Source organism: Ochotona curzoniae, unplaced genomic scaffold, assembly GCF_017591425.1.
Source record: "Ochotona curzoniae isolate NIBS_2020 unplaced genomic scaffold, NIBS_Ocur_1.0 contig_3190, whole genome shotgun sequence".
In the NCBI taxonomy this organism is placed as follows: domain Eukaryota; kingdom Metazoa; phylum Chordata; class Mammalia; order Lagomorpha; family Ochotonidae; genus Ochotona; species Ochotona curzoniae.
In genome coordinates this window covers 23759075-23775935 of record NW_024465751.1, presented here as the reverse complement: position 1 = coordinate 23775935, position 16861 = coordinate 23759075, and the positions used below count along the sequence as shown (strand labels likewise).

The 16861-nt window shown below is 37.5% G+C and overlaps 1 protein-coding gene across 3 annotated transcripts in view; it reads right to left on the bottom strand.

Moving 5' to 3' along the window:
- Positions 1-16861, bottom strand: part of LRP12 (LDL receptor related protein 12) — a 54392-nt gene continuing 37531 nt past the window's right edge. For all 3 annotated transcript variants that reach the window (XM_040979431.1, XM_040979430.1, XM_040979432.1), the window contains 5 exons: positions 15510-15645; positions 8235-8437; positions 5565-6669; positions 3960-4092; positions 1-1594 (listed from right to left, as the gene is read on the bottom strand). In XM_040979431.1, coding sequence (XP_040835365.1) covers positions 725-1594; positions 3960-4092; positions 5565-6669; positions 8235-8437; positions 15510-15645 — 2447 coding nt within the window. In that variant the 3' untranslated portion in view covers positions 1-724. The remainder of the gene's footprint in view (positions 1595-3959; positions 4093-5564; positions 6670-8234; positions 8438-15509; positions 15646-16861) is intronic.

Genomic DNA, 16861 nt, shown 5'->3' with positions numbered 1-16861 from the left:
ACAGATGAAAAAAAAATGAGTTAGAATTTTACCATTTGGTTTGTACCATGTTTTAGTATTAAAGTCAACATTAGAAAATCTATAAAAGAGCTTTGTTTTTGCAGTAATTTATCTAGCTTCACCTAAATTTCACATCACTGCATGTTAAACATAAGAGACAAATTTGGAGACATTTGTCTCCAAACATAAGAGACAAATTTTTTTTCCTGTTGAAAAGCTCATATTATGGTGAAATCCAGTAACAGACAAATGTTTGAAATAAAAACATAGGTGAGTATAAGGGTTTGCTTTTTTTGCACACTAACAACCTTTATATGTAGCATAAGTTATGTGTTGGCAAAAGCATAAAACGTTCAATTAAAAGAAGACATTATTTTGTACAAACTTTCTAACACATGAAGACAAAACAACAGTCAAATAAATGAGGTTAGCAGCCACATTTTTACAGTGAACTACAGTACCAGGATAAAAACAATGGAAAGCCACTGGAAGAATATTATGGAACAAAATGAATACATAATATATTTGTAGCTGCTAAAAACAGGAAACTCTAAACTCTGAGTTATGAGTTGTTTAATTTAACCATGCAGGCTAACATATAAATAAGAAATCACCCTGCATTTGTTTTTTCTTTTTAAACTAAAACTAGTACAACTGTAAAGTTACAAAATAATGAATGGATATTGCTCCAACTTGAATACAATCTCCCTTATGTGATTCGTACCTAACAAAGTAACAAAGCCTCGTCATCACTCGTTTCATTTTTCAGTGTTGCTTCTAAGCAAGTGTCTGGAATCTGGGCAGTGTGGACAATTCCACAGCGCTCACAGGGGCCGTCTCGACTGCTGGGCCTCACACTACCAGGGTTTGTTGCACTATATGGTTGTCTAAGCCCTGGTCCTTGATCTGAGGCAAGATCAAGAAGAGGTCTGGAGCAGTCATTCCCATCAATGTCTGAAGCTCCATCAGAAACGGGAATCAGCATCTCAACATCATCATCTTCTTCTCTTCCATTGACCCCATTATCAAGTTGTCTCAAAGGACTCTGGTTTTGATTAATGGAACTTGATCGCCCTAATGTAAATCGTACCCAACGCAGGCCCTGAGTCACACGACTTAGCGCACTGCTAAGCTGGTGACGTGCTGGACTCACACTTGGTGGTTCCACACTTGCCACATCCCTTCCGTTTTCTGGATGGCCACCTCGGGCACTCTGAGCTGATGAATTTCCACATGCTCCCACTGTTGCTTCTACTGCTGTTGTGGGAGGGACTTTCTGCGGCAAAGGAGCTGCAACCCCGCCAGATGCTCCCGCTGTATCTCTTCTCTCATTCTCTGCATCGGTGTCGTCAGACTCCACAGAAAACAAACTTCTGTGTGTGTGATTTCTTTCAGTTTCTCTGCTGGTACTCTGACTAGTGACAACCTCATCTCCATCTGCCGAGACCAAAGCCAGTGACCCTGAATGACGAGATCTTGCAAAATTAAAAATCCGATTCCAAATGTTGCTGGACCTGCCTGCCATAGGAAGCCTGATCGAAGTAAATCCAAGCTGAGATCGTACGGCAAGCCTCAGATTTTCCAGCACAGATGCCTACAAAAATGAGAAAAGATTGTAACTTTTCTAACAAAATATTAAAATAAAACCACTCTTCTAATAGGAATGTGTTGTCACTAAAAACCCTATTTATTTCTACTAGTGTCTATGGAGGATGAGGTAAATTCTTTTAACATAAAGATTGAAGCCATTTTGGAATTTAATCTGTAACTTGAAACACTGCTTAATATGTTTAATTTCATATATACCACTTAAATATACTATTTCTCTTCAACTGCAAGTTACTTTATTTTAAAGCCTTACATAATGATCCAATCCAAAAGGTACAACAAAGCTAGAAACTCAATTATCTGATACTTTCATAACTAGGAAGGTAAAATATTATCCATTATAATTCACTAAGCAACCACATATGTGAGTAACAAATCCTATCCCTATTTTTAATTTTTAAATACAGAATAAATAAGCATGATTTAAAGGCAGAGACTTTCCAAAATATGTGAAAATTATATTTCCCAACATTGGCTCTCAGTGATTTTTTTTAGTGAATGGAACCAAGGATTCAACTTTGCAGCCAAAAATAAAGAAATGAATATACTTGCAATATAGCACAGAAAACAAAAAAAATAAAGCTAAACTGACTCATTTACATCAATCAAAAATGATACACAGACATCTGGATTCCTTCTTAATCTTTAATGTTTAAGCTTTGTTTTCCATGATATTAAGCAGAAGATAAAGTCTCATTATTGTTGGAAAACTTGTGACTTTTTAATTAATGTCTATTTGTATGCACAATAGAAAGAAGAACCTCTTCTTTTTTCATTTGTAGGCTCCATCCTTTAGGTCGGAAAGTGAGTATCTAAACTTGAAGCAAACACAGCTTTCAGAAACCTGGCACTGAATACTTAGAATACATTACTTCTGGGAAGCAATGGTGAATTAACAGAACATTATTATAGCTTCCTTCTACCAAAAAAAATTTACACCTCTTGCTTTTCTTATCGTAGAAAAAAAGGCTAGAGGATAAGCAAGATGCTACAGTGTATGCTCTTCATCTCTGTGACTGTTATCACAGGTACTACTGATTTCCACAAAGGTCTTTGCAAATTGCCCGAAGCACAACTCATGAGAAGTAAACAGCTACTGTCAGAGAAACACCATCTAGTAACACAGACTGTCAGTAAGAAATACGAATATCAACACACATGTAAGGGCCTTCTCTGTAAGACACACACAGCAGAAACAGGTTCCCTTCATGATGACTTTCTGTAGATGTGTTCTGCCCACTCAGCCTGGAGCTGTCCAAACTGGTGTGAGCACTGTGTTACTGCGCCAGCCTTGCACACACAGCTTTTGATGCTAAGCAGCTGCCACTCCTCAAGATCAACAATACTTCCACTATAGTGTCATGCTAAGGTGGAGCTCTTTATTAACTTCAAAGTGTTTACTTAAAAGTCTAACATTAAGTTCTCTAAGGGGAAATCTCAGCACTGTTTCAGGAATGATTTATGCTTCTTTACTCATAAAGCAAAAAGCATTTCTATGTTAAATATGACAGATTGCAAGATTCCTTTTCTTCTTAAGAACAGCTGTGGAAATCTGACATGTTACCTTAAATCAATAAAATCTAGTTCACCATTCATGAATGCATTTTCTTAAAACATTGAAGCATGATTCTATCATAAGGATAAATTTTAACCTTAAAGAGAGAGTGAGGAGCAGAGAGATGATCTCTGGTCACAGTCTTTGTCCTTGACCTCTGGGATGTGATATCTGGGCCTTGAAATAACCCCCTGACAGGAATGTGTGCCTGTAGACCTCGGGCGGGCCAGCCAGCCAGCAACACTGCGAAATGGGAAAGCATGAGAGCCACACCAAGTACGCGACGTAGGGTTAGGCTCTGGGTCACATGCTTTCAGTCTCTGCAGGAGCTGGAGGCCCAGAGCAGCTGCATGTGCAGTTAGTCATGCCCGTGTTGGAGCCCCTGTAAAACCCGTGGGGCCTGAGCAAGTGTCCTTGCCTTGTAACATTCCCCCACATGCCCACCCAGCTGTGTCAACAGAGCAAGGCCTCCCGGACTCTTTTGGACAAGAACAACAGAAGTCAACGATCAGATCCTTCCTGAACACTGTCCTACACTTTTCCCTTGGCTGATTTTACTCTTTACTGTGCTCCACTAATAAACTGTAACCACGAGTGAACAACTTTTAGAGAGTTTTTTGAGCTCATTCCTTGATTTATTTGGGGAATAACTCCCCAAATCTGAAAGTAGGGTCAAGAGTGAGGACAATTGTGGGCACTGTGCTCTCTTCAGTCTTTAGGCGCGAGGGCTGGCAGATGCTAGATGAATAGAATTAACCACATAGAGGTGCACATTCCCTTTAAAACTGTAATTTACCTGATTAGGTGAACAAACAGGAAAATCTTCCACTGGTGGAATTAAACCCTGAGCAATCAACTGCCCATAGGAAGGAGGAGCTTCTCTTCTCAACAATTCTGCTTCCACTCTTGACAACTGTGTTTCAAATGATCTTTAAGAATTCACGAGAGGATAGAAAAGGGTTAAAGAAGTCAAAATTGTGATTTTCTATGATCAATAATCACAGCAATCTAAACCTCAGCATATTTGATTACTCAATCAACATTTACTACAAAGAGCTGCTCTGCCTCAATGAGAACACACAGATGTGTATGCCCGGTGGCTGGGGGAAGTTACATGAATAGGAGTTTACATTAAAGTTTTAATGAACTGGAAATCTCTTTTATAAAGAGAAATGAAAATATCAGATCTTTAAACGCAAAAGAAAAGGGGCAGCAGTGCCTCCAGATATAGTATGACAGCATTAGAATGCTCACACAAGACACTGTCCATCAAGCCCAAGGCTTTTTGTCCATTAAGAGTGAAATGAGTCACTAATGCACTTTCTGGAACAGATGGTTTCTGAACTGAAGCCCTCTGACTCCTTATTGTGTTCCTTTGTTGCAGTGTGTGGTGGAAAGTTCTCTGGCCCGTAATACTTGGCAGAGAAAGGACAGTAGTGAGCTGTGGTGATGCTGGGTGTGTGTGTGCCATCTAGGACAACTGCCTGGCATGTAAAGGTTTTTAAAAATCATTTATGACTCTTGAGACTGAAGGTAACTTCTACAGCAGCCTCGCAGGGAACCTCCCTGCCCTTACCTTCTCCCAGGTCTGCTTTACATATCACAAAGGATATGTAAGGATGTTTCTTACAGAATGGAGAATTTAGGAACTTGGATCACACTGAAGTCTGCAACCCAACCAAGAGGACACAGCCTCATGCTCCAGATCACCTATTAATTCTTCACAGGGATCCTGGGCTCCAGACCAAGAGCACTGCAGGCACTCCTCAGTGTTCCCACTCTGTATAGTTCTCCAGGCTACTTTTCCTTTTTTGAAACTTTAGTACTTTTCTCTACCTACATTCTATTAACACGTCTCAAGGGTACTTTTCCAATTAAGTTCTCTGCACAGCTGTCTTTCAGATCCTAATTTTCATGTCACCTTGTTTACAGCCTGTACAGCTGCTACACTTTTGCTACCCTATTTCATTCCAGATCCTTCCTATCTGTAAACTGCTTGTGACTTATGCTTTATTCATTCTTCCATTAACCTATATAGGATTTTGAACATACTAGGTCCTCAAGTATCTGGGAGTAAATTAATATTTATAAAGACAAGTTAAAATTACAACTGAGAATTCCAGCTTGCTCAATTTCTATAAAATAGTCTCCCATCTCCCACCCCCAAAAAACATACTGGCCAATACAGATTGGTTTTACTTACAACTCACTGAGATAATATTTTGCTTCATTACTGCTTATCCTTTTCAAACTAATCTTATGAAGTGTAAGTAATATTTGTTTAACTTTCTAAACTAGTATAAAGCAAAACATATTACTAATCAAAGTACTTGCTGTAAATGTTTGGGGCATGTTTTTATTGCTGACACCATAATCACTACAGTTGTGCCTTGATACTGACCTTCGTTCAAACATTCTCAGAGAATAAAGCTTACAAGTACATCCCAAAGCAATGACGAGCAACAGGCCACAGATAAGGCTCCCTATGACGGCTGCGGTTATGACCCTGGTTGGCACAATTACCGGGCAGTTTTCCTCATCGCTGCCATCCCCACAGTCATCCTGAGAATCACACACCCAGCTCTCAAATACACAGCGATTGTTTTTACAATGAAAATTTCCTGGCTGGCAAAAAAAGCAGTTTTTTTCATCTGAGCCATTTGGACAATGGTTTTGGTAGTTGCAGCGATCAGAACGGGGATAACAGACTCCATTTCGAGAACATGGAAATTCTTCTTTCTGGCACATGGTACAGTTGATCTCATCTCTTCCATTTGGGCAATGCCAATAGCCATCACATCGTTGCTGCTCAGTGTAACACCCCCAGTTACCTCCGCAGGGTATCTCCCATGGCAAACAAAAGCCATCTACTTGATAAGTAGCATTAAATCCTCTTGCAGCATTCACTTTATCAGCACAAAAATGCACCCTTATCTGTCCAGAAGAAGAAACAACTGTAAGGGGTGCATGAGAATCAAAGGCAGTTAGTACACGCAAAAGCTTGTGTGGATTCTCCTCTAACCCATCATAAATCTTGACGTAATCACCATAACCAGTGCCATCCAGTTTAAAGTCAGTGAAGCGTAAAATGACTTTGCGATGATCACCAGTGTCTATTAACCAGGTGCAATTGCTTCCAGGAGGATAAAAGTCTGGGTAATTAGGAGAATTAAAAGTTCCATAAAAATACTTTAACCACTGTCCACAAGTTGGCACATCGCAGTCTATCTCGTCTCCCAGGTCAAGGCAGTCAATGTTCCCATCACATTTCAGAGACTCGGGGAGGCAGGTGTAAACTTTGGTGAAGCGGGACAGACACTGGAACTGATTGTAAGCGCAGGGTTGAAAAGCAGCAGCTGTTGGAGGGTTCGCCTCTTTGGCACAGATCTCTTCATCAGAGCTGTCTCCACACTCGTCCATGTTATTACATCTCCAAGCTTCAGGAATACACTTTCCGTTACCACAATGAAACTGGTCACAAGCACAGTTTGGTTCCTCAGACTTTCCTGGGAGGATGTGGAGAGAAGGAAGCACAGAGAAAGAGGATAAAACCACACTCTTCAAAAGCTGTATCACAGCAACTGGAATTTTTATGACAATGTTAGTTAAGCCCAAGTGACAGAGGTTTAAAAAACCCTTGTAAAAGGTCAAATTTAAGTAACAAATTAGAATAAGTAATGCTAATTACCCAAAAATTCAATTTATTAAGTAATGTCTACCATTTTTTTTCCATGAGGACCTCTATAGAGAGAAGGGACCAATTGTACTTTTTTTTTTTTTTAACAGAGAACTATTTTGTTTCAGGAGATACGGAAAAATTATGTAAGACACAAAAGCTAATGGGATATAAAGACTTTTAAAAAACGTACTAAATAAACCTCATCAAAATGATGGGCATTCTAAAATGAAGAACAGCTCATCACAACAATGGTTGTTTCGAACTGTTTCTCTCAAATTTTTCATTCTTGTCTATATCGATTAATATAAAGGTACTTCAAAAGTGGAAATGGAACAGAAGATTGTTTGTTCTTCAAAAAATTCACAGAATAAGTATATTATGAAAAAATTATGCATGGATTTCAATTTTTTTGGTACCAAAACAAACTCACTTTTCAATTCCATTTCTCTACACACCTTCTGAATCACCTTCACATGACACAATATTTTCCTATGTATACCACAGTATACTTCACAAAAACATTTATGCAAACTTTTTCTAAGATTAACAATGTAAGTTCACATTTCGTATAGTTTCATGTAATAACATACTTCTACTTTATAACTGCTATTCTTTTAATACAACTGTAATTCACTGCATGAATCTGAGTTAAAGGTACAAGTTTGCTCACCAAAACAACAGGAGATGGGGAGAAACAAGTTTCAGTTGCCTATAGAGTCTGATTATTTTAGTGTACCACTGTAAATTTGTAACAATGAAGCAGAAGACACAACCACAGCACATTAAATTCCTACTGTCCTCAAATGTACAATTTTGGACCAGCACTTAACTTCTCAACTAAGAACTTATTTATTGGCAATCATATGGCTAATGATAGATAAAAAGTAGCACATGTTTGCTAATAGAGGTATGTCATTTCAGAAGACAAAAAGTAATTTTCAGCAAAGAAGACACATAGCTCCAATGCCCCACACGATTCATGCTTGTATGATCTGGTCACTCTTTGTGGACATAATTTAAGAAAAAATTCTGAGACTACAGACTATAAAGCTGAAATGTGTTACGGTTTTTCACTGAAAGTAGAATAATCACACAAACATTCTGAAATAGCTTTCAGTTCACAGAGAAGTACTGGAGCTATTTTTAAAATAAATGTATTCTACATGCTTAAAAAGAAAACTGACTTTAGTTAATAACACTAGTCATTTTATTAGGATTATGCAAAGCATCTTTTTTTTGGAAGATACAGCTCTAATCACTTGATGTCCTCAGTCTCAGCTACCTGGAGGTCCAGTCATAGCTAAGTACGTGTTGTTTAGATTAGCCTTGATGTAATGAATAGTTAATAGCACAGAATTCAGTTCAGTATCTTTCATCATGTTAAAAACACACCTGAAAAATATGCCAGTCTGAAACCTTTTCTGGAAATGCTGTCATCTGAATGGAACCTGATCCAGACGTGGTCTTGGGAAGAGATGTACGGAGGTGGAATCGTGGAACCACAAGCTCTGTAACTTTCCGTATTCTTGTACGTTTCTATTGTCAACCAATCCAAACTGCATCTTCTAGAACCTTGAATATCAAAATCCTGAAAACTACACACACAAAGTTAGAAAAGATTATTTTATTTTACTTTATTTTATTTTAAAGATTTATTTATTTTCATTGGGAAAGCAGATATACAGAGGAGAGACACAAAGAAAGATCCTCCTTCCTATGATTCATTCCCCAAGTGACCAAAATGGCTGGAGTCAAGCCTATCCGAAGCTAGGAGCCCTGAGCCTCTTCCAGGTCTCCCACGTGGGTGCAAGGTCCCAAGGCTTTGGGCCATCCTCCACTGCCTTGCCAGGCCACAAGCAGGAGCTGGATGGGAAGTGGGGCTGCCAGGATTAGAACCAGCACCCATATGGGATTTGGACGCGTTCAATCCGAGGATTTTAGCTGCTAGGGTAATGTGACGGGTCCTAGAAAAGGTTATTTTAAAAAGTAATTTTGGAAAGACAGCCCATGACAGACCAATGGAACTGAGGACAGCAAGCTCCCACACACCCACTGACTTTCCTAGGTTTTCCACGCATTTGACTACACCCTCAGCAAACAATGTGGCTTCCGTGTTCCCTGATATTTTTACTTTACTGTCAGATTTTCGAACAGGTTTGTTTAATAAATAATGAAAATTCCAAATAATGCTAAAAAAATAGATGATGGCTGGCATCTTTTTCTTTTTTTCTTCTGTGTGCATGTGTGTTAGGAAAACCCACTTTTATTTCAGACCAATGTAAACTGCTTTGTTTGACCAAAAACACCATTCTACAACCTAATGAACAGAAATATAAAGACGTCTCTTACTAGTTAATTAACTTGGCTACTGGAAAGTTTATCACTGACATTTTCTGCAGAGCAAATAGCACAATCCGAGCAAGGTGAAAAAATTAAAAGTTAATAAACAAAAGAACATTTTCATTTCAATCCATTCAATGAACATTTTACTGAATTGGGAACATCTTTTTTTAAAATAAAATATTTATTGTTAAACATTATTGTATAGTTCATAAAATAAGAGAATGAGTAAAAGACAAAAAAGAGCACATATCAAAGTCGCTACTGATAATGAAAGAGAAACCAAAATATCATTTTCTAATGTCTGAAAATGAACCATCAAGAAGGTAAAAATGATTTTAGCTTCTTCCCTCTGCCTTAAGCTAAATCAGCTTATCCTCTAGGGCTGATTCTATCAGGTATTTCCTCTTTAAACACACTGAGAACTGTAACACAGACGTGCAGAGCTCCTCACTTTCCTTTATTATAAACAGGGCTTGAAAGAATGCACGAGCATGCAACTCCAGTAACATGAGCCAGTACTACTTTGGGACAAACTTTTCCACAAAGAGTATTACAGGGCTAAAGATACATAATTTCTTTTTCTTAAATCAGACAGACACTGACAAAAAAGTGTTTATACTAATTCATAATTCCTCTACATAATGTGTTGCTGAAACATGAAAATTAAGAACCTTCTTCAAGAAAATGATACTACCATAGGATCTATGAGTCAGTTAAGAATTTAATGAGAACAAAATGTGTTTTGAAGAAATGAAACTAAAAACCACCAGAATCCATGAGATATAGTTTCTGCTGATCTTTGTTGGTGAGATGCATTTCCTACAGGCAACAAAGAGATGGGTTTTGTGTTTTTAATCCAGTCTACTAATCTGATACTTGATTGATGGATTTAAGCCATTTACGTTAAGGGCTAATATAAATAGGTGGTAATTTGGTCCTGTCATTTTAGCAATGGCTTGTTCATTGATTTAGTCTTCTGTTGTTATTTCACTGGGATTTTCTTCCCATTTGTCTTTGGTTTTCGTAGGTACTATTTCTCTTCTCTGTCATGAGAACATCTTTAAGTATCATTTGTAGGGCAGGTTTGGAAGAGGCACATTCTTTTAACTTTACTGTGGAGGAATTTTATTTCATTTTCAAAGACAAAGAAAAGTTTTGCTGGGTATGCTATCCTGGGACGACAATTTTTTTCTTTTAGCATCTGGATTATGTCACTCCATTCTCTTCTAACCTGAGGAGTTTCCTTTGAGAGATCAGCTGTGAATTTAATTGACATTCCTCTATTTGTCAAGTTTTTAAGCTGAGCTCCAATGAAATTCATTATTTTTCCGTTTTAATCTTAGTGTTTTTAGTGTCCTCTTTAAAATATCTTTGCCCTCTCCAAGATCCTAAACATGTGTCCATTTTTTCCTTACATTTCAGCTTCAGCTTTCAGGTTTATACCCAGGCTTTATCTTGAATTGAATGCAACAAAACTTTAACAAATTTTATTCTATCACAAAATTAAATTATTATCTAATCATCCTAAATTTGTATAGGTGTGGTGCAAATTTGTAGAGATTTGTAGAGTAGGTTCCGGTGTTGTCTTTGATCTTAGGATAAATCTCTGGGACCTTATTTCTACTCAGTAGCCATGACACTTGGAGTATTATTTCGAATCCCAAGGTGTTTATGAAGTTCCTCTTCTAAGTCAGCATGTTCCAACTCTAAACTGTCTCCCCTAAGGAAAAGATTCAGATTTAAAACAGCCTCAGCCGTGTTCACAGCAGCTGCTGTCCATGCATGCACAGGCTATTCACTGGGTTTCTTGGAGTTACCTTTAAGCATGTAAAGTTCACAGGCAGGAAAAAACTTCCAAAGGATTTTATTCATATACAAGGGCTTCAGCTTTTGCTTGTCTCTATTCCAGAACTTGTCTTTCTGATCCACCCAAGAGTCACTAATCCACTATTTGGTAGCTCTAGCCAGCAACACAAGGTGGCAGTTTTCTTAGGTTCTAGTCACTTCATACTGCACAGACTCAGGGAATCATCAGGGAGCTGGTGAAGTTCACTTCACAGTGCGCTTCTTTCTTTCACATGTTACCTTATTCATCATCTCCTACATTTCAGTTACTTTCCAGTGCCTTCCAAACAGCTGATTTTGTGTATTTTATGCATAACTGGTTAAATGCTGATAGGAAGGTTAGTCTGAATGATGCTAGGGAATTCCTTAAAACACTTTTTAAAAAGGTTTACAACTCATGAAGGCAGAGTCTCCTTACAGAAAAATAAAATCATTAACCATCTGTTCATATATACCTTAATAGATAGGGTTTGCTAATAGTTCATCTAGGATTTGTACTAAAGTGGACTGATCCGCAGGTGGTTTTTAATAGCTTACATAATAGCTTATATAACATAATAGCTTGTATAACAAAAGCATGACTGACATGCCTGTGCCTCCTGCTTGCGTAGATTTTCAGATTCAGGACACAGACTGTCAATGTCTTCATGTTTCTAGGTTTAGTCAGCTTTCCCCAAAATTTTGAGTCAATGTTTGATAAATAGGTTCCTTAGAAATTACTCATTTTAACATAATAAAATTCATTATAGCAACGTGACAGATTTTTCAGGTCTGTACTCTTCAAATCAGCCTGTTTTCTATGTAAACAAACACATTACTAGAAGATTAGAAAAGCCCTGTCCCTTCTTAGTTTTTAATATCACTAATTTTATTTACTTCTATATTTATATTTGAAGGGGAGAAAAAGAAATAAGAAGCTTTTTCCTTTCCATTTCCTTAAAAAATTTATTTTATTTTAATTGGAAAGTCAGATATACAGAGAGGAGGAGAGACAGAGGAAGATCTTCCATCCAATGATTCACTACCCAACTGGCCATAACGGTGGGAGCTGTGTGATCCAAAGCCAGGAGCCCAGAGTGGTGCATGGTCTCAAGGCTCTGGGCCGTCCTCGACTGCTTTCCCAGGCCACAAGCAGGGAGCTGGGTGGGAAGCAGGACTACCAGGATTAGAAGCAGTGCCCATACAGGATCCTGTAAGGTGAGGACTTTAGCTGCTAGGCTACCACGCCAGGCCCTTCCTACTAATTTTTTTATATCATTAATTTAATTAATTTATATCTGAGAGACAGACTGAATGATTTTCCATCTGTTGCTTCACTACCCACATACCCACACAAGTATAGACCAGGCTAGAGTAAAGAAAGCTAGAGCCTGGTACTTAAGCTGTGTCACTCATGCAGGTGGCAGGAATTTAAGTACTTGAGCCTACACCTTCTGTCTCCCAGGAACATATCATCAGAAAAGCTGGAATGAGAAGTGAAGTCAGGACTAAACGTAGGCGCTCTGCTGTGGATGACAAGCATCCTAAGCTACGTCTTAATGGTTGTGTCACACATCCTTCCCTATGATCTTTATTATATTTATAATTATAAATACTTCTGCTTGTCTTTATATCTTTTTCTTCTTCAGTCTTGCCTTAAGGTTTTGTCTATTCTCGTTTTTCAAAAAGCCAGTTTTGTTTTGTTTCTAAATCAATGAGGGAAAAATACTAGGCTTATTTCATAAACTGCTGATTTTTTTTAACCAATGCATCAAAGTTATAAGTCTGAAGTGTCCCAATAGTTTAGTATTTAATACTTTCATGACAGTTATTGAAAAAATATTGTTTATACTGGTTCTTTAATATAGGAGATACTTCAAAATGTTTCCAAACACACTGGATTTGTTACTTTTTTCCCTTTAATTGCATAATGGTAAGAAAATATAATCTGTATGACACAGGGTCTTGGATGTGCTTTAAGAATTTGTTCAGAATTGAATATATGATTATTGTTTGGAAAATAAACTTTCCATGAATTTGAAAAGGTATATATTAACTTTGTTAAAATAGATAACACATATTAAAGTTGTGTTTAAATCTCCCTCTATAACTTGAATGGGTCATGCTTTCTTGGTAATTCTCCTCACTCTGTTTTATGTGTATTTTAGCCTATGTTACCCGAAAGTCAGTCCTGTAATATCCTCCTGATGGATTATTCCATTTGCTACCAATATGTAAGCTTTAAGTTACATGACATGTTGAGGTATACTAGCTTTCTCTTGACTAGTATTTCCATCACTGATTCTTTTCTATCTCCTTTAAAAATTGTATCTGAAAATCTTTATTAAGTTTTCATTTTATTTGAAAGGCAATAAGCCAATAAAAACAGAAGAGCTTCAATTTGCTGACAGTTAAGAGCTGAGGCAGACTGAAGCCAGGAGCCCAGAACTCAATCCAGGTCTCCGACAATGGGTGGCAGCGATCTAGCTGCTTGAGTCACCTTCTAATGAATGGTGAGTCTCAGCAGAAAGCTGAATTGCAGGTAGAGGAGCTGGGACAGGAACCTGGCACTCAGATGTGCATCATTACTACATAACAAACACTTTGACATATTTAATGATTGTACTTTAACAGGTTGTTGTAATGCTACATATCAGAAACATTATTTGCGAAAACAATCCTCAGGTTTCAGTAGACCACAGGTATCCATGACATTGAAAAAATAAAAATAAAAACAAAATGAAGCGAACTCCTAACATAATAAATCTTACATCAAAGTCTGTTAAATTTGTGTTCCAAATTTGTTCCCTGTTTTTCTTAGTATTAATGTCCCTATATATTCTGGCTTGCAGGTTACTTTGTAGGTTTTTTGGTTTCAGTTTTTAATCTCAACTCCTGCTTCTCATCTGGGTCTTCAGTCTAAAGTTCTTCCACTGAAGCTCAGGCAGGGTTTAGGAGCCATTTTTTCAGTTTCCTAGAACAAAACAGTCTTATTGTAACCCATGGCCGGAAACCTATGCTAAGATCCAATCTTCTGCTTCCAACAGATAAGATGGCCTTTGGTAGGTCTCAAGGTAGAAAAATGAGGTAAAAATGAAAAGCAGCAAATGATGGCTCAAGTCTCCTACATCCACATGGGAGACCTGAAAGAAGCTGCTGGCTCCCCACTTCAGTGTGGTCCTTCTTTGGCTGCTGTGGCCATTGAGGAAAATAAACCAATCAACAGAAGAGTTTTATCCACCTGTCCCCAACTATTTCAAAGATACATATCTTTTTTTTTTTTAAGTTAACAATGCATCTTCCACAAACTTTCTGAAGTTCTTTGGTATACTCCTTAATTTCCGTTTCCTTCTTCCATGCAGATTTTTAAAACCATGTTACTAATTTCATTTTGTAAGACTTCTAATTATTTTAAATTCAAGAACACATGTTGATTTTCTTTTGACCAAAATGTTTTAAAGCATATATTTGTTCCAGATAGTAATATACTTTTCCTTTTGACTTGCTAGCTCCCAGCCCCTATACCTCTGATTTGCACAAATCTAAAGACACTGACTGCTTCCAGAATTTAGGAGATGTTTTAGAATGAGGGCTCGTGGGGCCCAGCATGATAGTGTAATGGTTAAGGTCCTCGCCTTGAATGCACCCAGATCCCATATGGGCACTGGTTCTAATCCCACCAGCTCCACTTCCCATCCAGCTCCCTGCTCGTAGCCTGGGAAAGCAGTTGAGGACGGTCCAAGACATTCGGACCCTGCACCTATGTGGGAGACCCAGAAAGAAGTTCCTGGCTCCTGGCTTCAGATCAGTGCAGCAATGGCCGTTGTGGTCACTTGGGGAGTGAATCATCGGATGGAAGATCTTCCTCTCTGTCTCTCCTCCCCTCTGTATATCGGACTTTGTGATTAAAAATAAATAAATCTTTAAAAAGAAAAAAGAAATAGGGTTCACCTGGAATTTTGTTCTGAATATCAGGACTTTACTTGACTATTAGTGCTATCTTACTTTGTGAAATCTCACGGATCCAACACATGATCAAAACCATACAGTAGTATTTCATATAATCTCTTCCGTGTAGTCAAGATTTTCTAATTCTTATATAATTGAGTTGGTAAGCTAAGTTGATTTTTTTAGGCTAAAAGCTAAATATCTTATAAATTATATTTCATTTGGAAAAATTCCAGCATTAGCAGAAGTATGTTTTGTAAACATATTTATACTTTTCCTCCCTTTTTAGGGTTTCAAATGTGCATCCTTTTGTAAAAAGAAACTTAGAATACTGACAATTCATTGATAACTGCCTTGTGCCCATTTCAGTTTTCAAAACACTTATCTGACAGACCATTACTCTTAATACCTAAGATAACACCAATATTTATAATTTATTTATCCTCCGAAATGGCTTTTCAAAAGACTGCATGCTAAGTAATGATTATTGAAAAACTGAATCTATTTTGTAGTAAGATATTTGATAGTAATACAGAAAAATATCAGAATTACCTTATAGTAATGATTTCCCCTGGGTTTGCTCTTATGAACCAGCTACAGTTGATTTTGGAAGGATATTCAGAAGGCCAGCCTGGGCTTGTGATTATACCACTTGGTGCTCGAATTTGTTCTGGAGTCTCTCCACAAGCTGGAAGATAGCCAAAGCAATTTTAGCTAATTATTACACTTTAAAACACAGCATTAAGTAAATTGATGTTTATAAAACAAAAACTTCAGACATCAAATAATGTATACAATAAGATGTGGCATTATCAACTTTAGATGCTTCTATTACTCTAATGAGTATTTTAATTTCTTTCACTATAGACAACTAAGTTAATGTTTCAGGCAGAAAAGAAAGTTTTCAAATTAAATCAATGCCTAATAGTTCAAGTCAGAATTACTCATTTAGCCATGGATATTGATCCATGGAGCCACCTACCCACCCACCCATCCAATATTTACCTATTTTTTTGTTAGTCAAAACCCCTCTTCTGAATTTAGTTCCTTATTATAAGCTGTCTAAAAGGTCAGAATTTACTCAATTACTATGTTTAGATCTTTTAGGGGAACCATGTTGCTTTTAGGATATTTCAAATAGACACAGTTGGATTATAACTATAAGAAGTTAGTAGATGATTGGATAAAGACAGCAAGTAGTCTTTTCAATTTAGATACCAAAATGTACCATGGCATAAAAAAGCTAGGAAATATTATGTAACTTAAACTCCATCCATAAAGACCAACATAAAGCAAGTTATACTACTTAAACTCAATCTTTATTTATGCACAGAACATCCTATGAAGGAAACACACAACCAAGGCTTTAGAAGCTTATACTAGTAAAGAACAAACACGAATGTCTACAAAAAATCTACCTCGGAATGAGAGTGCACTACTAGAGGGCTCGTTTGGACAATTCACAAACCAAGATGATTCCTGTGTTTTCACAAAATTTACAATTACCATCGACACAGGGTTGTATACCCATCTCACTGCTCAGGCATGCACAGAATTTACAGTTTATCTTCCCCTCTGGATGTTGCTTCATGAAATCCCAATAAGGGTAAATTTCTTTCACAAAACCCTTTTGATTTTAATGAGCAGTACTTTAGAAAAAGACTAAATTTATCCAAACATAAATCTTTTTTTTTTAAGTCTTACATTTTCATTTGAAATGCAGAGCCACAGAGAGAAAGACATAAAGAAAGGTCTTCCATCACTGGTTCACTTCCCAAGTGGCTAAGCCAACCCAAAGCCAAGAGAAAGAAGATTCTTCCGGCGCTTCCACACGGGTGCAGGGACCTAAGGGCCTGGAACATCTTCTACTGCCTTCCCAGAAACAAATGGAACAACTGGGATTT